Raw genomic sequence first — 22821 nt, forward strand, 5'->3', positions numbered from 1 at the left:
TATATATATATATATATATATAGATGGATAAATTTTCTAGATTATCTAATTAAAATTTATTTTTACGTAAAGATTTAAAATTTTAAAGGAAACAATTTCTTCTTTTGAAGGGGCTATTTGGCTTTATTTACTGCCACATAGGCGTGTATGAGGCAGGCAAGAAAAAAACCGATTTATATATATATTTTTTAATGAATTTTAAAATATTTAAATAAATATGTTAATAAATTATATTAATTAAGTAAGATTATAAAAAATTATTAATTAAATATGATGAATGAAAAAATATTAAGTCGTAGTTAAAAAGTTAAATATCTATTTAATCCTCAATTGATGTTTTATACAATGATGATGTGAAATGAAATTACTAATGATTTGAAATAAAATTATTTATGCATCGATGATTTATGATGACGAACTAAGTATATCTGATGACTTCAAGCTGAGTTACGTCGGAGGTAATTTACGACCCGTTCATGCTCCGAGGTAGTCAACCTTTGTGCAACTATGTCGTAGAGTGATTCGCGCTCTAAAGGGTGATCATCAAACACACAAGGAATCCATGATATTTGCTTCCCTATATGTTTATGATTTATTGCACTCTCAATTGAGGACAATGATATGACAGAATATATATTACATGCGACCGTGCAACAAAATTTGATGCATTACAGAAAAATAAAAAGCTATGATGGTGTTACACAGAGCGACATCCAATTGACACTTGCAACTGCAACTAGTCCTTCTTCTCAAAATGCGCATCATGGCTGCATTGACTTCTCGACGCTAGATTTGATGAATTATCAAGCATATGTGTATTCTGTATTCATTCCACTCATAAAATATATGTACTATTTTGCATGTTTTAACTATTCATAAAATAAAATTGTTAAACTTCTCAGTCCTACTAAACACTCAAGTGTTGAACCGAGTCATTGATCAATTGTACATATTGATGATAGAGCAGGAGGTTATACTCACATTGGTCAATAAAGGGAAATATATTATACAATAGATAGTTTTACAAGCAGTGACTTAGATAATGATTCTGACATTAGAGTAGATGTACCAGTGGAGATTGATGCAATAATTGAAATTATGGGTCACAACTTGATCAGGATGCATTCTATAAATAATTTCACCATGTTAGATGTTATGATTTTGAACAATAACTATATTTGAGCATGTTGTACATCCGATGAGTGAGATGACGATATCACTTATGATGCTCTAACATGTCATAAAAATATAACATATAAGGGACAATCCAAATGTGTTGTATGAGGATAATAGTTTCACAAACAATACAGACAGACAATGTAAAATCAACAGCTGGTGTATAGTCAAACACATTGAGCATCGAATTATAAATTCTAATAAATCTCAGTTAAGTATTGTGTGTCTTCGCCATGATCATCCAACTAGACCGTGGTATTGGTGTTTGCATGCAACAAGGAGTAAGAAACTTTTGGGAGTGTGGAAGATATCAACTATTAATGGCCAACACACATGTGCACATATGAATCTAGCCGGTGGACAGCGACAGTGCACTTCCAAATTCATTTGTCATTACATTCCTCTTATTGTTAGACTTCAATTTGACTTGAAGCCCCAAGAGATTATATCTCAAATAAAATTTAAATTTAACATTTGAATATCTTATATGAAGGCTTGAGATGCATGATGAAAGACCATCAATTCTATATTTGGTAGTTGGGAGGAATTATACTACTCATTTGATAAGTTGATGGCACTTATGTACAATCCAATGTTAGGGTCAATTTACAAGATTCAGTCTGATAGTACATCACACTTTGAATGTCTTTTTTGGGTTTTTGGGCCACCTATAGAGGGTTGGAGTTGTTGCATGCTTGTCTTGATTATCAACGTCACATGCTTGCTAAGTAAATATTAAGGAACTTTACTTAGAGTTTTTGATATCGATGCAAATAATGATCTTTTTCTCTGGGCATTCATGATTGTTGAATCATAATACAGTGAATCTTGGATATGAATTTTAAAGAATGTATTTGAGCTTCTACATGTGTTTGGGTCACTCCCAGACCTTTACATAATGTCAGATCGACATTCTGCAATTATTCGTGTATGCAAAGAGATTTTTTCATGGGTGGCTCATAGATTTTGTTCGAGAAAACTCAGAGAAAACCTTAAGAAAACAACTAAAAAGATGGGTATAATTGAAACAGAGAAGATATGTCAAAAGATGTATTGCGAAAAAAACACATATGATATTACACTATACAACCAACATATGACAAATATTTGTAATGTAAAACAAGAGGCACGTGATTGATTGGTTTCTAAAGATAATACAAAGTAGAAAATATCACACAATGGTGGAAAAAAGGTATGGAGTGATGACAGCTAACACATCAGAATGCTTCAATGGTGTCCTTCATCGAGTGAGAAGACTTTCTATTCAAGCATTGATTTGCTCTATATACTATAATATCATAGCTTTATTTCTCAAAAGATATAACACAACACAAGATCTTGAAATGGCAAACGAGTTGTTTATTGCCATTAGAGTAAGCATTACTATTCAACAATATGAAGCTGAGGTTAGAAGATTTCCTGAACAAAATTGTCTTAACTTTCATGAGTACAAGGTCTACAATTTCAGATTTCACTCATAAAGAGTTAACTTACATGTTGATGGAGGCCGTAATTATAGTTGCAGATGACCAGAGCTTATCATATGCCATGCTTACATGTTATAGCTACTTTAGGTCATAAATATGTGAATCATCTATCATATGTCTCTCATTATTATACTGTTTAGTCTTTCAAGGATATGCATCATATGAGCTTCATGTTATAATTGAACGAGCATCGTTGCCTGATTTTGATCCAGTTGTTAGAATTATTGAGTTAACACCCCCAAATTTTAGACAAAAGACTAGAAGACCACCTTGAACGAACATACCTCTTTGAGACTCAGGATTTGTAACATACCTCTTTGAGACTCAGGATTTGTAGCTTGTGTTGTACGGTAGGGCACGCACAATAAATTTACTTGCCCATCAAACATAAAAAATATATGGCATTATGAGTTGAATAATACAATTACCTTAATAATAAATTTTAATTAACAATCATATCGTCTTTTACGTGTAGATACCATGACATAGGAGAGATATGGAAGGGGACATGAAGGTGGGGAGTTGCAGTCTCGATGGCATATGATACGACCTAGCAAGGAACCTGAGATTAGGCCAACATCTTGCAAGGTGCACCCTGACGTTGCTCCACTATGTGGGATACACAAAACAATACATCCTAATTAGGTATTTGATTAATCCTAATATTTAAATCACTTAATATCATTATTTGCCTAATATTTAATTCACTATATATGACACTGTTCTTAAGGTAAGCTCGCAGTTACTTATGACGAGAGGGGTAAATTTCATATCCATGCTTTATTGAAAATTTGACAAAGATTGGTTTGGACTGCATCAAAAACTTCAGTATATTAGATTAGATCACCATCAACTTAAGACACTTGAAGAATGTTAGTCTTCGAAGACTAATATGTTTCACTTGCCTGTTATGGAGATGACAATTACTTTACAAGAATTCTTTATGATTCTAAGCATCAAAGTAGATGGCCTTCACTGATAGGCCCGAGAGTTATTGACGAGGACAGGAGATGGTCTTCATGGCCAGATTACAACGATGATTTACTCGACACTCACTTTGATCTAGACATAGTCTACCACCAGTCAGTTCTAGGTGTTGTGCTAGATTCAAGATGGGGTAGGCTAGAGCATAGACTTTCGTACCCCTACGATAGCTGGGGTGGACATTTAGTATATTTTATTATGACGATTTAGAAGATATTACTTTTTGCATACATATTCGGGCATACATATTATTCATTTGTGGGTGTTTCCTGATTCCTGGTATCTATGGGTGAGAGATACACTTACAAAAGTTACCAATCATGGAGGATATATCAGTTTTTCTCCAATTTTCTAGTAGATCAACAATATCGGCAATTTTGTATAGAGAGATGAGACAAACTATTAAGTCTGCTCGGGTGCACATGGGTAAGGTATCAGGATCTCCTTTAGGTTTGATGCTGGGAAAGATTCCATATTGGCAGACCCACACTACACGTTCCATACCCAACAGGGATAGATGAGAGGAGTGTGGGTTTTATATAAAAATTTTATGTAGCACTTTAATAATACTTTAATTTGTATTCAATAAACTAGACTAATCTTTAAATTTTTGTAGTTAAAATGAGCCTTATGTATGAGAATAGTTACCTAGTCACGTACAAGTGTATCGTGATGATTTTGACGGACTTATGCTTTCTCAGGTATTCTAATTTTCTTTTATTACACATTGTCATTATACTTATAAACTAATATTTCTACTACTAATTTTATTTTTTCTACACAATGTATGTTACATGGCAAACATACGACAATGAGATCCTTCATCCTATTGCCGACATATGCACCTCAGAATAAGGTGTTCGAATTTCTTGGTAGTAGAGTGTTATCTTTCAGATAAAGTTATTCATCAGTTTAATCGGTTCCCAAGTACTTAGATTCAATCCATGAAATCTGACTTTTTAGAGTTGATGGACGGGGGAGAGCAACACATATTGGCTGCTTGCCACCAATGATATGTCGAGATCTGGGATGACAGAGAAGCATGAGGCATGACATTCTAGAGGCCTAAATCATTATTGAGCAGTTGTTGTCTGCATGAACTGATACCAGTCATGGGCTACATTGCACTCACTCAAAGCTTTAATGGATCCTCCTGACACATATTACCCAAGGTCTACAGTACAACGAGCCCTGATATGTACAAAATTATTTTAGTTCAATTTTATAATATTTATTATAAAGCGTGAAATATTTTTTTGTAGCACGATTATATTACAGATACGGAGAGGATTTTATCGCCTTATTTGAGCTCTAATAGTGAGAGACCAAAATAAAAGGAGATAGATGACATGGAGGGACTCTATAGCTATATGAGATTATCGGTCCATAAGTATGATCTACCACAGAGCGGGGAGACTCTAGACGTGGATGCAGAAGATCCATTGCCTCCATCGCCGACACACGATGACCTTAGGCCATCCATTAATTTCTAACTTAATTGCAATAAAACTTAAGAAAAAAAAATTCTAACATAATTTTTATTAGAAGTAATTATATACATAGCACCCAAAACATTATGTTTACAAAATCTAGCACACATTTGATAATTTTGAACTACCAAACCGATATATTTATGGATGCAGCGATCAAACTACTGATCATTTGATAGAAATGAAAAATACGAGTAGGGATTTTCGTAATGAATTTTGATATTTGAGTGAGGAATTGAAAGTGGATAAAAGAGGACACTTGATTTATGAATAGAAATGTTTAGGGTGTTATGTGAAAACTAATTTTTTATTGCTTTTCAAAAATTTTATTATAAAAATCTATTTTTTTTTTCAACTGAACAGTTAAAATACAGTTAGGAAGCTGAAATCTAATATTTTTTAAAATAATATATATTTATAATTTTCATCACAACTTTCTAAAAAAAAACTACTTTCACCATCACAAATTTACAATCACTTTCAAAAGATGGAAGAAATATTACATCAGTACTACGCACATAGAGTAACGTGCGTACCCAATATAATCACGCCACGATACCCCGCGCGACGTAGAAAAAAAACGGCGCAGTAACACGGGGAATATTCCCTCCTGTGTTATTCATGTGTTATTGCGTGTTATTCATGTGTTATTGATGTGTTATTGTGTTATTATAACACCAATAATATTCTCAGGATACAATAACACATGAATAACACAAAAACACTTTGAATAACACGGGAAATATTCCCGACAAAGAAAAAACGGCACAGTAACACGGGAGAATATTCTCTCCCGTGTTATTATGTGTTATTCAAGTGTTATTCATGTGTTATTGTGTTATTATAACACCAGGAATATTCCCAGGATACAATAACACATGAATAACACACAATAACACATGAATAACACGGGGGGGAATATTCCACGTGTTATTGTGCCGTTTTTTTTCTACGTCGCGCGGGGTATCGTGGCGTGATTATATTGGGTACGCACGTTACTCTACGTGCGTAGTACTGATGTAATATTTTTCCCAAAAGATGAAGCCAAATAGATCCAACTCAAGGACCTAGAAAATAATTAATGAAACAATGGGTGACAAGATCATAGGGCGGGAGCAAATTGACCACACATCTAAACGACAGTCTGAATCGACCGCCGTGTGCACACGACGGCGTGAAGCAACCGGTCCATTGTCCGGACGCCGAGGGCGGTGGATTTATATCTTTTCTATAAGAGCACCATAGAACTTTTTAAAAAAAAACATACCACATACAAATAGAAATACGAATACAGATATCATCAAAGATTAAAATATGATTATGGTAATCAAGCACTAAAATATTGGAACAAAAATCTGTTATTCAAGATTAAATTAAAGATGATCAAAACTAAATTACATACAGGAGGCAAACAATTTACCAAATTCAGATAAAAAAGACAAGTAATAAATACAACATGAAGGATTCAGAGAAAGTCCACTGCTATTATATGACTAAGTAAATGAGCAACGACCCTAAAGGGTTCAGATATACATACATAAATGCCTATACTCTCTAATTGCTAACAAATAACACTAAAATTCGATAATTCATTCGCCGTCTTATTCCTCATCTGCATCTGCTTCCGCATCTGCATCCGATGATGTAACTTGGTAACTTAGTCAGATGGGTCGTATGAATACATAAGAAAAAGAAGAAAAAAATGTATTTACATACATGCCGCCTAATTCATATGTATTTATATATCTAACCCCTAAACTATACCTTTTTACGTCAATTTAACTTTAAATAGTTAAATACACCTTTTGATGCATAGGTAAGGTGGCATGCATTTAAAAATTGAAGTAGGTTTTAGATATGTAAATACATAAGAATTGAGGGTATGTATGCAAAACTTCCAAAAATAAAAAAACCCTTAAAATATGGATATATAAAGAAAAATGTGAAGGATAACTAATATAAATACTACAACAAAGGCAAGATTTCTCTCTCAAGTCCCGCCCTTTTGGCTGCAATTTGGTGCCACTTTAGACTTCCAACTTATGTGCATACAGCAACAAAATTAAAAGTTTGAGAAAAGCAAATTTTGTAATGATGCAAATCTAAAATCTATATGGAATACAACTGCATTGATGCTGCCTTAGTTGTCCTCTTTTTTTTTTTTCAATTTAATCATATCTATGATGATGATGTACATGAGAACGCAATATGCTTTTGAATATTTCTGATTAAATTGTTAGATTTAATTTATTATTGTTTCAGTCGATTCCAGTTATGCTTCAACACATGGTGGGTTCTCCCTAATTTCTCTCCAGCCCTTATTCCATCTCTAGTTTTGAAAAATATCTACCTGATGTTCTTCAGCTTGTGGATGTCGGCACCAGGGGACTTTGGGCGTGGGCGTTTTATCGCCGCTAATGTAGCAGAAAATAGAATATTACTAGAAATTGGAGATTTAACAGAGATTAAAAACTGAATGAGACTTTCGCAACCTCTATATCACTATTCTTTCAAGTTACTGGGTTGCGAGAGTAACTGAGAGCGAATGTCAGTTGCCATGAAATTAAATATTCATTCTCATATTCCTCTCAAAATTTAAAGCTTTGGTTTAGTTTCATGTCATTTTTTCAAAGAAACTAAAAGCGTTCTTTGATTTTGCATTATATTATTGTAGTCAGTTGCAAGCTTTGTGAATTCCGTCCTCAATTTTAATTAATGCCATGTTTCAACAATTTCCTAATTATTTGGGATTAAATTTATCAATCCTCAAGTCTCCATTCATTCATGTTGAGTAAGTACGGGCGGAAACTCTATTTTACATAAATTCTTTGCCAAATTTTTACTAATGTTATCTACAGTTCACCCATTTATCTTCCTAATCTTTTCATATTACCTGTCTGTCTTCTTAATGCACTATTATATATGTAACAACCATTTAAATCAAATTTTCATTTCATCATCTTTAATAAGAGCCATACCACCCGTCTCTCTGTAATCTTCACAAGCTATCCTTCTAAGATTTATCATATATCTGTTTTGGCAATATTTTCTATTCTAAGCTCAACTAACATGTCATGACCCGGCCAAAAGCTTGGAATTAACTAAGGCGAGAATGAACGATCGGAAGGTGGAATTAAAATTTTCATGTTATTCAATTTCTATCACTAACATTTTAATATAAAAAATTAATTGAAAGAGCAATGAAATGAAACATTTTAATTAACAAACAAAAATTACCTTTCTAGTTGCTGACATCTTCTTCTGTACATGTTAGCTCCTCTAGTATTCATCTTATTTAAAAACTTAAAGCTAAAAAAATATTAAAACAATATAATGATTCATCTTAAAATAATCTAAAAACAATCACACTTTCAAACTACAGTAACTCCACGAAAAAAAAGTAGCAAGCATGTTGATCTATTCTATTTCTAAAACAATCTTAGGATAATCTAATATATGTGTCCATGATATTTACTTGATAAATAAACTTATATTTTGATATGCATTAATTGAAATCTTTAAGATTTAAGCTTTAACTTTACTCTTACTTCATGTTATTAACATCTACATCTGTTACCCCGAGCATTGCGGTTCACGATCTAATTTACACGATTGTTTGATATGGAAATGTGTCTACTCGCCCCTAGTCAATATTCTCTCATCGGCACAACAGTTAGTGATCTAAACTTCACAATTATCTGGGATGCTAAGAAAACATCTACCCGCGTAGACACACTGACGCTCCCTGCCTATACCATAAGGGGATGAGCTCTTTAATTATGCACATACAATTAATCACATATATACTACTTTATTCTTCATATCATACATTATTTTCTTATGAAATAATTTACCACTATCTATTGATGAATGAATGAATGCAATTTTACTAACTCTATAGGTTATGCAAAAAACTGATATATACGCCTATATTGAAATCTACATATCATGCATAAAAAAACTCTTCTAAAAAAGAACAATAATGTAAATTTTTAACATACATACTTTTTCCAATCTGACAATATGAAGAATTTATTATAGCATAAATCTCCTAGAACATACCATAAATGAAATTAGTCATACATTTAAAAATAATGAAAGTTACTAAAATTTAGAAATATAATTACTCACATTAACTTTTAAAAGACCTATTCAAAAGCTTATTCCTCTACATTAGCACATGACATTAATTTGTATAACTCCAATTTAATACTTAAACATGATTTTAATTTTTACATAGAATCTAAATTAAACAAACTCAATCTCTTACCTTAAAAGCTTGATTTGCTTTCTCGCACACAAGGCTCCTTCTTCCCCCCACTAATCGATTTAGTTTGGCCTTTATTCTTCTGTCTATGCTTTCTGGCATTGTGTTATAAATAAATACTTAATATATTTAAATAAATATGTAATATAAAAATAACATAATAAAAAACTAACCTTCCAAAAAGCATTCGATCGGATGCCCTCACACGCACACACGCGAGCTCCCTTTTTCCTCTTCTCCTTCCTTCGCACGAGAAGCTATAGAGCCTCCCACAAGCGACAAACCTACCTTCTTCCGTGCATCACGGTCGGCACACACGGTCATCTTCCCTTCGGTTTAGCTAGGGCTTCCTCCCTCAAGCACAGAAATACATGCTCAACATCGTCGCTTGTCCCTACACCCGGACGATATTGCAACATGCCTCTCAAGCCCAGAAACAATGTCGTCCGCAAGGTATGAGACTTCTTCTCCTTCATCTTGATTTGGGCACAAGATTTTTCCTATGTTCTTCATCATAACTTTGTCTCCTCCATCTCTCTCAGTCTCTCTCTCTCCCTCACTTCCTTTGTATCACTCTCTATCTCTCATCCAAATCTATCGTTCTTGGGATATGAAGAAAAGAAAAGAGATAAGCTTTGTTTTGTTTTCCCACAAGCATCGCATCTCTTTTGAACAACACATACATTTTTTCTGTTATTACATTACAAATCAGTAACCTTTTGCATTGCCAAACACACGAACATAGCATAGTTAATCAAATTATAATTTTATTTAACTTTAAATCTATGTGATATTTCTTAAAGGGACATCCATTTTCATCACCCATACTTAACTCTAAAAGTTATAATATCATCTGTAACCACAATTTTCAATATAATAGATTCGATATGCTAACTGTATGATAACAAGGGAAAATTCTCATATTCCTCTATTTTTGAATTACAATGCTCACAATATAAAGAGTAAACTCTATGGTAAACATAATTCCTACAATTACAACTTACCAAAGATACAACAAACCCATAAGGAAAAAACTACAAAAAAAATAATAAAGAAATAAATGAGGATAAATCTAAATAAGAGATACAGAATTCCACACTGACCCTCAATCTGGGTCATAGATTTTGTACAGACTCAGGTTGGGGTTCAAATTCGTGAAGTTGACTGGAGGAAGAGATTTCATGAAGACATCAACAATTGGAAGATGAGTTAGAATGTAGATTACGTGAATAACACCTCCATTGACCTTCTCAAAGACAAAATGAATATTAATCTCAATGTGTTTGGTCCTATCATGATGTACAAAATGCTTTGCAATACTGATGGCAGCTTCGTTGTGATAGAACATCTTCATAAGATTAACCGTGGAGTATCCCAACTTATTTAGTACCCCTTTGAATCCACTTTCCTTCACAAATTCCCAAAGTAAGTGCTCAGTACTCAATATTATAAACTGCTTCTAGAAACCATTGTTTACTTCTTGCTCCTCCATGTGACAAGGTTTTTTCAGGCATAGGAACAATGCCCAAAGTTGGATTGTCTATCCACGAGTTTTGTTGCCCAACTAACGTTGGTATACCTCTGCATCCCTGTTGTTAGATTTCTTAAACAATAATCTCTATCTGAAGTTTTCCACAGAAACTTAATATTCTGTACACCAACTCCAAATACTCTTCATTTGAATTCTTCATGTGTTAACTCACTATGCCAGTAGAGTAAGCAATTTTAGATTTGGTATGTGACAGACATTTAAGTTTACCTACTAATCTTTAGTGTCTACCTTTTTCCACTTGTCTTTTCTTTCCCCAGCTATATTTTTTTTTTGAAATCCATAAAAAACTCGGGAAATTTGCACCCTAGTATTCACGTTTCTTTTAACAAGTCCAGGATGTACTTCCTTTAGGATATCAGAATACCCAAGTTAGATATGGTCACTTTCATGCACAAAAATACCTCATCACTCCTAGATCCTCATTTTCAAATTTATAAGCAAAAACCTCCTTAATTGTTGCAATCTCTTTTTCATCATCACCACCTGTCATGATCATATCATGAACGTAGACAATGATTATCGCTTTTTTACCTTATGAACAATGTATGATTTGTTTGGCATTGGATGTACCCATTAGATTTCATAGTTTTGAAAAACTTATCATACCAAGCCCTTGACAATTGTTTTAGACCATAACGTGATTTTTTTAGTTTACAAACCTAATGCTTATTTGAGTAATCTTTCAGTCTTGGGAAAATTTTCATATACACTCCTTACAGGTTCCAATCAAAAACACATTCTTGACATATAGTTGATGCAGTTCTCACTCTTTATTCACTACCAAGGAGAAAAGAACGCTTATAATGTTTAATTTGGTCATTCGAACAAATGTCTCTTGATAGTCTGTCCTATAAAACTGAGTGAAACATTTAGCCACCAACCTAGCCTTGAACCACTCAATGCTCCCATCTGCTTTGTACTTAACATTGAAAACCTATTTGCATCCGATTGATCTTTTATTTGGAGGAAGCTTTGTTGGGGTCCACTTGTCATTTAGCTTAAGTACATGGATCTTTTCTTCAACTATCTTTTTCCATTCTAAACTCTGGAGTGCTTCATAAATCGAATTGGGCATCTGCAAACTATCAATATTAGATACAAAAGCTTTGTATGTTGATGATAACTTTTCATAGGCAACATACTCCTGAATAACAAAATTTGTGCAATTTTCCGTCTACTCCGCTAGATTCCACTTCTTTAAACCTCAAAGATGGGTAAATTTAATTTTGGTTGTGAACAATTATGTGGTTGCATGTTATCTTTATCATGTTTGGTCGATTCTTTCTCGTAGTATACACACGAGATTCCTTATTTTTAATCTCCGATTGGATGTTCTCAACAGGAGGAACTTGGGAAGCACGATGAATGGAAGGAGAATGAGTTGTGATGACTCTAGATTAGTGTGAGTGTCCAAAGTGGAGTCCCAAGTTTGATATTCACCTGGACTTTGTCCTTGAATATCAGATTTGGGATAATAGGGTTGATTTTCAAAGAATGTTAGGATCCATGGAGTTATAATATTTTTTCATAATGAGAGTAGCGCTTGTACCACTTTTTATTATAAGCATGCTCCGAGAAAATATATTTGATGAACTTTGAGTCAAGTTTTACGTGGTTTGATTGGTGAATGTGAATAAGAGAAACACGACAAAATATTTTTAGAGGAATATTAGATGAGAAGGTTTTGACATGAGTAGGGACTTTGAATCCAATAACCCTACTTTACATTCTATTAATGAGGTAGGTTGTTGTGAGCACGACAACTTCCCATAAATAAACATTTTGGGACATTGTAAGAGAGCATTATAAACCTAGGTGTCGGACGTTTCGTCCTTCGAAGGTCGTTTGAATTTAATTTAATATGGTATGGATAACTTTTGAAAATAATATTTTAATTTTGAAAAAAAGTGAAACCGAGCGGGCTTCACATATTTGATAATTTAGATGGATGAGCGTAATACCACAAGTAGTACACTATCCTGAAGGATATGCTACAACTTGTTGATAGGCTCAACTACCTAAACTAAAAGATCTGTGACATTCGTTTGGTCTGCGAAACCTTTTATAAGCCGACTAGTTCCCCTATTTAACATGGAAAGTTAAAAAGGGTTTATTTTAAGTTAGGTTTTTAAGTTCCCTATAGAGGCAAACCCCTATAGTTAATTACATCTTAAGTGACCGAAATCACTTTAAGAAGACTCTCGATTAAGATCAGTGATTGTCTTCAAGATTGCTAAGTTTAGGTTTCCAATGTTAAATATAAGAAAATCAAAAGGAAATGGCTCAAAAGAGGAACAATTATCTTCATGAGTCAATGAAATGAAAGGTAGGAGATGTTACAGATCCAGGGGAAACCCCGATGACTTCCCGACTATCCTACGATTGGACCTTAACTCTAAAGAGACATCCTACACCTCGTCGCTGTGGTCTCGATCGTCGCCCTCCGTCCGCTTGCTTCCACGCTCTGCTTCCTTGAAAGACTACTCTAAGCTCCTTAGCATATGGATTATAAGTTCAGGGTTGTAGTGTATATAATTGCATAGTTGTTGAGTCAGTGGTTCGCTACGGGGTACTTCCTAAACCAGATGTCCTATTGGCCTCTAACCTAAAAGTCCCCTGCAAGTCTTTGAAAGCAACATTAATTACAAAAGGAAACATGCTATGAAACGCAGTAAACAAGAAATAGTCATATTACAGATATGAACTATATGTATATGCAGTAAAGTCTGCAGTAACAAAAGTAACCATTGTAAATGTAAAACAAACCTGTATTCCTTTATCATCAAGGCCTAATACCCAAAAAGAACGTCCAACTTACGACCTTGCTTGATATTTTCACATATAGCTATAACTATATGAATGCACTTATGTTTTGGACATAAGCACGTAAAACCCAAACCAAGAAGTAAGAAAAATGAACCAAAAAACAAGAAATGTAAAAGAAGACTAACACGCCTGCAAAGACTATTTAGAAAGAAAAGCCAAAGTGGTAGGAGGATTAACCTAAAACATCCAACTGGTGCGACTTCTCGATTGAGCAAAGAGATGGGCAGATCCCCAAGCCTTCCCTAAAATGCCAAAAGAAACCCTCCTTTTCTCCTTTCCCTTTTTTCTCTTTTTTTTTTATATCGAAATCAATTCGGCTCCGCAGGATTGGGCCCTGAAATATCTCCAAGCATTTAACAAATCATTCCTCGGAAAGGGGAATTCAAATTCTTCCAAACAACAAGATTTAAGGCATTCCATTATATGATCCTCAAATCATTCAATTCCACATCAAATCAAAAGTTTCCAATGTCGTACGAACCCAACATCATTCAAAGAATCCCATATAGGTGCTCGCGACCAGGGCAGCAAGGAAGGCCCACGGCTAGGAGAAGTAGCAAAGGGAACAACTAAGCCCAAACCATGCAAAAGAAACACAACAGGAAGGCTCACGACCAAGGAAGGAGCTAGGGAATAAAACCAGGACCAAAAAGAGTTCCCGAGCTTTAGAAGAAAACCAAATTTTCATCCAATATATATTTCGAATAGGGTGGCATCAACAGGAAACAAGCCAAGCCCCAAGACCGACTGCTCAAAACATCAAATAGATTCCAGTATATATATTCGAACAGAAGCAACAACAGGGAGCAAAACCGAGCCACTAAAACAGTTGCTTAAAGCAAGAAATAATTCCAACATATATTCGAACAGGGACAGCAGCGTAAAGAGCAAAACTGAGCCACCAGACTAAGTACTCAAAACACCAAAAAAATATTGCAGCATATATTCGAATAGAGGGAACAACAGGAAGCAAAACCGAGCCACCAAAACCAAACCTCCAAGAGCCTCAAAATCAATTAAATGCCACCTGAACATGTTTTGAGTAGGAGGGCTATAGGGAAGCACAAAACAAAGCCCCCAAAGTAGAAATCTTCAAAAGCTCCAGTATCGAATCAGTACAGCAAAGGAAACCCGCAGCCCATAGGGATGAAACAACCCAGAAATACTCCATGTTAAACCCAGGCAGCAAGGAAAACTGCAACCCAGGAGGCTAAAACAACCCTCAAACCCCAACGTACCAGCATAGATATGATAAGAACGTAAGGAGAAAGCTTACACATGCATAAGAATTAAACCATGTCTTTCATTAGCCTACATTCTTAGCTAAGTATCATGGAATATTTAAAACAGGCCCAATGGTATACATTTGAACTGAAGTAAGCTAAAAAAACAGCTAGTCATGATTCCAACATTAAATGTCAACACAAACCCCCCCCCCCCCCCCCCCCATGCATGCATTCCCCTATCTTAACGTCTCCAGCATGTGTCGAGCAAAAGAACCACGAGGCAAAACAGGGAGAAGGAAGGAGTACCTTGCTCGAGACCTCCTAGAACAACAACATACAAGCCGCTAAGCCTCCAAACACTCAACACACAAAGGACTAGTCGAGAAGAAATTTCGGCAGAACCTCCCCAGGCCTCAAGATTCGTCACCTCACAGAGGACTCTCCCCACCGAGTTTTATCGACGCCGGAGAGACAAAGGAGCTCGCAGGACTTCTTTTGACAAAGCACCACACCCAGCCGAAAGAAAGAAAGAAACGCCGCAGTCGAGGCCACAACGAAGAAAGATTGGGAAGGAGGAGAAGTTTCCCCATTCGTGACCCAGGGAACACACGCATCAAGTCAACCTACCCCAAATGGGCTCCTGCGCAGCGAGAGGAAGCATAAAGCTTTGAAAAGAGAAGATTTCGAGCAGAGGATGTCGAGAGGGGAAGAGTCAACTCCTCGTTACGCGAAGGGTGGACCAGCACGAAGGAAGGCACGATTAGGGCTAAATCCCGGAGAAGAAGCCAAGAGGGGTTGCGAGCGAGAGGAGCCTGGGCTCCAATTGGGGATGGAACCAAGCAAGGACTGCGACAAATTAAGGATTTCCCGCGTAATAAGAAATCGCATCGGTCTTATATTGCCAAATATACCCCCCAAGGTATAAATAATGTTTAAAAATTCTCGAATTGCGCACCTCTCGCTCGCGCACAAAATCATATCAAAGTGGGAGTCCTTCCTAACCAATGCCGACGTTCCAGACGCGCTGACGCGCTCCGTTTCGTCATCCGGGATCGCCCGGACGAATTCGTCGACGGTCGGGTCGAAAACGCATTAAATTCAAATCTAGTCAAAATAATCGCTTGTGATCGATCGTGGAGCCTCCTACAGGTGCAGGAGATGTGAATTTCAACAATAGTGTGTGTCGACGTGTGCACTATGGTATTCGTGCTTCAATGAGTGCGCGCGAACGACACGAAGTGTTTCCTAGGCTTTAAATCATAAGGGCACCGACTCGAGTCTCGTCGTGCTGGTTTTAATCGACTCAACTAATCGTTGAGGATTTTAGAACCAGTCACATGAAACTCCGAGGAGTCAAGAAGTGGCTCGAATTTCTAATCAGTGTGGGCCCCAGGCTAGTCCTCTACTAGAGTCGGTAGAAAACCCTAAATGCTAGATCCTAGGCTCTAAGAAGAGTAAGAGACCTCATCAAAAAATGAGATCAACACTAGGTACCTCAAGAAAATGTTTATTCTTCCTGACAGCTATCTCATTTTGTTGAGAAATTTAAACACAAGCTCATATGGAGGATACCATTCTTTGTAAGGTAGAATTCAAAGATGGAGTTAAAGTAATCATTTGCATTATTAGTTTTGAGAATTTGAATTTTGCATGTAATTAAATGAAAATAATGTTATGAAAGGACTAAAAATTTGTTCGGTTTCAAATTTTTCCTCATTAAATAATATTCAACTAGTTCTAATGTGATCATCAATATATGAGACAAATCATCCAGATCCATTGATATTTTTCAATTTTGAAAGTTCTCAAATGTCATTATCGATGATAGAGATGGAATGTGAATGTTTGTACTGCGACAAATGATAGGCATGACGAATATGTTTAGCCAACTAATAGGTTTCACACTGATAAAACTGTGGCTTTTTATTAATAAAAAGATGATATAACTTTGCAACATAATGAAAATTGTGAAGACCCGAACAAAAATATCATAGCAAAACATGACTCAACAAACACAAATACAACAAACTCATGAACATGAGAAGAATAAGATGAATAAGACATCTGCGTGTTAAGAGAATAACTTACCTCAAACAAGTACAGACCTTGATGCAATTCAACACTGTCAACCACCTTTCTCGAATTCGTCACTTGAAATTCACAAGACTAAGAGTAAAATTTAGTAACACAGTTCAAGTCATGAGTACTCTTGTTGATTGAAAATAAGTTGCAATTTAATTGAAGAATATATAGCACTGAAGAGTGTTGAATTTCTTTGAAGACTTTCACCTCCTTTCCCAACAATCTTAAAGTGAGATATATCGACAAGTATAACAAATTTGGAGCAGGCGTACTTTTGGTAGTTGTTGAGAACATGAATATCTCTAGTCATGTGATCAGAAGCACCCGAATCTATTATCCAAGCTCGTAATCTCTCAATGTTAATGAGATAGAAAGACATTATACATTGATGTATCATTAAGCTAGTAGACTCCTCGGTTGTGCTCAAAAGAAGTTTTTTAAACACCTCCAGTTGTTCCTTAGTGAAGAGACTAGGTTGAGTTGACCCATCACAAGAGGTAGCAACATAGGTCTTGCATTCTTGGTCTTTTCTCCCTTACCCCGGATTCTAATCTATAAATTTTTCATGTGGTTTCCAACACTTGTCCTTTCGTGTGATCAAGTTTCTTACAACGTTCACATCAAAGACGATTCTTCATTGCCTTTAACTTATTAGACGAGTTGTGTGAGTACAAAGCAGAACATTTAGTGCTAGATGAATCCATACTTCACACCAGGGATGATTCTTCTCTTGGAACTTCATTAAAACTTCCCTAGCGGTAAGAACAGGCTTCATCCCCGTGATTCTTCCTTAGACCTCATCTAAGTTCTTATTTAGACCCAATAAGAACTTGATCATCCTCTTCTTCTTCACAATTGTTTTATACATCATGCCATCTTGAAGAGACTTCTTACACATTTATCATACATCTCTAACTGCCCAGTATCTTGATGGTGTGGTAAATAAAATATTGAATTACATTTGACTCTTCTTGTCGAAGCACATGCAATTTTATCTCGATCTCAAACAATTATGCAGCGTTTTCTATACTTGAATAAGTCTCACAAGCTGCTTTCCAAATTTCTCTTGTTGTCCCCTAAAGTAAGAAATTTTCTCTGTGGTTATGGAATTGATCAACCAAGAGATAACCATATGATTTTGAATCTTTCGTAAGCGATGGTCAAGATAAGTGAGCTTAGAAACAGTACCCTCTCCCATAAGATGTTTCTCTCTTCCCTTTCCATAAATGTATATAACCACGGATTGAGACCATTGAAGGAAGTTGTGGGAGTTTATGGCTTGCGATAAAGATAGAGAGTTCTAGGGTTGGTTGGACAAAATTACTGGTCTATGATTCCGAACTAACCTCCGGAGCAGAGCTAGGCATCTTCATGTCGTACTTTGTCGTATGTTCTATGCATGCTTAGGGTTGAAAAGAATTCCTGACTAACCGTGCGAGAAGACGAATGCTTGTTGTGCTTGCCCAAGAAGGATGAACCAGAAAAACAATAGAATGCAAATAATTCCACATGGAAAGGTAGGAACAGTGTGTCTGCTAATGACAAAAAACCGCTGTTGAAGTGGGATTTCCGATAGAAAGAGAAGCTCTTTGTTGCTGACACGGTTGAGGTCTAATACATAATTCTTACAAATACATAATTCTTACAAATACATCTTACCAAAGATACAACATACACAAGGAAATAACTACAAACATGATAATAGAGAGATAAATGAGTAAATCTAAATATAAAACACAAAATTCCACGCAACCAATGTTGATAAATTATAATCAAATTTACACCCATAAAAATCATGTAGTAAATTTTTATTTAATTAAAATTTTAAATGCTTAATATTCTAATATTAAAGGGTGATCTTAAACAAACGTGAAATATAGAAAGCATTAAGAATAAACTCATGGAACCAAAAAATGCTGGAGGATAGAAGCAACTTTGAGCGATTAATCATTTGGTAACTTTTTCTACCATATTGCAGGATAAAATCCAACTAAGTGGCCGGTTAGGTTGAGCTTGTTGAGTGCCCCATTATGCCTGTATAACAGGTTGATCAAACTCAAAGAGCTAGAGATCGCATCACGTTTTGTTGCCGATCAACAAGGCTACACTTCTCGCACTCATTTAATTTTGCGAGAGAATAAAATTTTCTTAAAAAGAGCAAAGATTTTATGAGTCTTACTGCCTTAGAGATATAGTATGAGAAATGTCTTCATCCTGACGATGAGCGATTTTATCATTGGCCATTAGCAAATAGCTATGATAGTGGGATAATTTATCCACGAGATTAGACGCCATCCTTTGGCATCTAGGTTGCATTATGGAGTAAATAAATCCCTTCGGAGATCCATGTGTATCCGTGATTGTTGGATTGCATAATTAATAAAGTTTGCAGTATGTTGGGCATACACAGCTGGATGACTATTAGGACTTGGCCGTATAAATGGCAAGGCTGTTTTTGAGAAGATTCCGACTGTAGTTGCCAAGGAGAATAGCTTCTTTATTACCTTCTTGGCTATTTGGCTATGTTATTATCATTTTCAGAGGATTGGACTTTTCTCTAACACTCATGCTATATTATGTGATCTATAATAAGGATTTTAGACCACAATGAGTTGTGATGGCGATTTTTCTATTTCATTTCGTTACTATAACATTATTCCAAGCATGATAGCATTTAAAGATCATTGTAGTTTACAATTGTTCTTCCTGGTTCCAAAGTTCTTATATAGAGGGATATATTTTCGTCAAACAAGTTGGCCTGAGGTTGAGCACATCCCACAAGGATTGATTCACCACTTCTTATTTTTCATTAGGTTAGGTTGACTAGAGGTTTACCTTGGTACATAGACCTAATGTCTAGAGATCTTGGGAGACTTTGGTAGGAAGGATATAAGGAAATAGCATCTCATGGAGGACTGTGCTGATGGTTGATCTAAGGTTTGTTGATTAATTTGAGGCTGAGTTGGTTGCACTTTAACTCAGCTTCTTCTGTCTAGCTGGAGTTATATAAACTCTAATGAATTGCTCGTACATTTGAATGCATGCAAGTCACACATGATGACATTGCTGTGACAATGTTGGGGTGATAGAGCCTCAAGATTTAAGGCTATTTACCAATTTTGACTCAGCTGTAAGTTGAGAGTTCGTTGTTTGGGCTAGGCATTCTCTCTCTCTCATCAAACTGGCCACTCAAGGTAGCACCACAGGAGTCAATTAATTTTGTGCTCACTAAACAACAATGATGGGGCAAGGAAAGGTTAAACACTCTAGGAGGGTCAATAGTCTAGTGCAATATCCTTTCTCTCAAAAGTTCCTAGCCAGGTCGCCTGATTCACAAGTTCCTCCATCTAATGATAAGCCTGGCATCCAGAAGAGCAATAAGATACACGCTCAATAGCGTCATTCCACAATAGGTGATCCTCTTATGCAGGCTGATGCGTTAGTGGTTGTAGCACTTTTTCAATTTTATTTTCTATTATTGTAATAGCCAACATTTGTTCTCTTTTCTCAGGTGATATTGAATTCCATTCACTTTGTTGTTCTGTACTTTTGATATTGGTAAAGGCTATTTTGGCTCATGAGAACGAGCTTTCAAGGAATTTAGAGATCAAGCACAGTGTGACCCTTGGTACTCAGTCAGTAATTGGGTGCCATTGTTAGGACTTGGAAGGGGTGAGGATCATGTATGCTCGCATTCTCTATGAGGGATCACTTTTCAATAGCCACTCCTAAAGACTAATGAGGCTCCTAACATTAGTTGCCAGTTCAGGCTTACTCATTGGAAGTTACTTCGGAAGCTATGAAGCAGTAAAGACCTCATTTGCACACTTGTCCTCTTAAATCTCACTCTTGCGGTTCACTCTATGCGAGCCATCTTCTTAATGAATTTTAGTGAGGACCTTATCCAAATGATAATGACAATCATGTAGCGAACGTTGGAGTTGAATAAAAATTCATGTGACAATTCTAGAAGATATATAAACTACATAAAGGTCTAATATTTGTCAAAGAATTTAAAAGTTCCTTAATGCCTAAGATTGTTGCAACGAGGAACCAGAAATCATGTTAGCCTTTTTGAAAGTCAATAAGGGGATGTAGATCCTTGCATAGACATAGACAACGACAACAACAAAAATAACAAAAACAAGCCTTTATCACGCTAAGTGGGGTCAACTACGTGAATCACTTTTCTCCATTGTATCCTATTGAGTGTCAAATTTTTGTATAATTCTAATAAATTATGGTCATTTTTTATATAGCATGCTCAAATGTTTTTAGGTTTACTTCTAACTATGTTAACATAAGTCAAACCTAAAACATCTACTCACCTAATTAGATCATAAAATGGTGGATGTTTAATGTGACCAAACCATCTAAGAAGAATCTCTCTAATCTTTGTATGCCACTGGAGCTACACCAACCCTTTCACAGATATATTCATTTCGCATTTTGTCTAATGGTGTAAAGCCACTCATCCACCTAAACATTCTCATCCCAGCAACACTTAAACTAAGTTTTATGCTTTCTTTTAAGGCCAAGATAGAAATGGACATAAATTGGTTTGAGAGGAATCAATCAATGCTCGTAGGTTTGCTTCTCATAGAAGGTGTGAGATCTATATTGATAATAATATTCATAGTTTTCATAAGATACCTAATCATCCAAAAATATTGATAATGATCAGATACATTAAAATTAGTATGCTCATAGGATGATTTCATATCGAATAAATTAAAAATGATTAGAATGGTGGTCATGGTAACAATATGACTCATTGTAATCATAAGACACATTTGTAGACCCATTATAATATCACATTTTGTCGTTAAAATATTGACAAGAATGAGAACTATCATCACATACGTGATCATAAGATTCATACGCATGACTATTGAATGATTCATAAAAAGTTTCACCAGTGCCTTCAAACAATATTTCAAACTCGTCTAGGATATACTTTTCCTAATACTATTCAGCATAATATTTGAAATATGATTAAACTAGCATGGATCATATATTTTATCCATATCTAAACCAAGCCCATAAAAATCTTTCAAAAATAGATGCTGATGAAAATGCCAATAAATGTAAAATATTGATTATAAATTGAATAAAAAGAATTTAGTAGCCACATAGATAGGTTCATAAATTAATGATGTCATTGTACATAATCATTGTCATCTAGAACAACCAATTTTCTTTCTTTACAGATGTCATGATAGCAAGCAAGTCAATCCAGCTGGCTTAAAACTAGATTTTAAATTCTAACTCTGTTAACATAAGTCAAACCTAAAACATCTACTCACCTAATTAGATCATAAAATGGTGGATGTTTAATGTGACCAAACCATCTAAGAAGAATCTCTCTAATCTTGTATGCTACTGGAGCTACACCAACCCTTTCACAGATATATTCATTTCGCATTTTGTCTAATGGTTTAAAGCCACTCATCCACCTAAACATTCTCATCCCAGCAACAACTAAACTAAGTTTTATGCTTTCTTTTAAGGCCAAGATAGAAATGGACATAAATTGGTTTGAGAGGAATCAATCAATGCTCATAGGTTTGCTTCTCATAGAAGGTGTGAGATCTATATTGATAATAATATTCATAGTTTTCATAAGATACCTAATCATCCAAAGATATTGATAATGATCAGATATATTAAAATTAGTATGCTCAAAGGATGATTTCATATTGATAAATTAAAAATGATTAGAATGGTGGTC

General features: G+C 35.3%; 1 protein-coding gene across 1 annotated transcript in view; it reads right to left on the bottom strand.

Moving 5' to 3' along the window:
• Nucleotides 1-6529: 6529 nt before the first annotated feature.
• Nucleotides 6530-22821, bottom strand: part of LOC110027411 (uncharacterized protein DDB_G0283697-like) — a 53459-nt gene continuing 37167 nt past the window's right edge. The window contains exon 9 of the mRNA XM_020728841.1: nt 6530-6767. Coding sequence (XP_020584500.1) covers nt 6739-6767 — 29 coding nt within the window. The 3' untranslated portion in view covers nt 6530-6738. The remainder of the gene's footprint in view (nt 6768-22821) is intronic.

The sequence above is a fragment of the Phalaenopsis equestris genome, unplaced genomic scaffold (assembly GCF_001263595.1).
Source record: "Phalaenopsis equestris unplaced genomic scaffold, ASM126359v1 Scaffold000428, whole genome shotgun sequence".
NCBI lineage: Eukaryota > Viridiplantae > Streptophyta > Magnoliopsida > Asparagales > Orchidaceae > Phalaenopsis > Phalaenopsis equestris.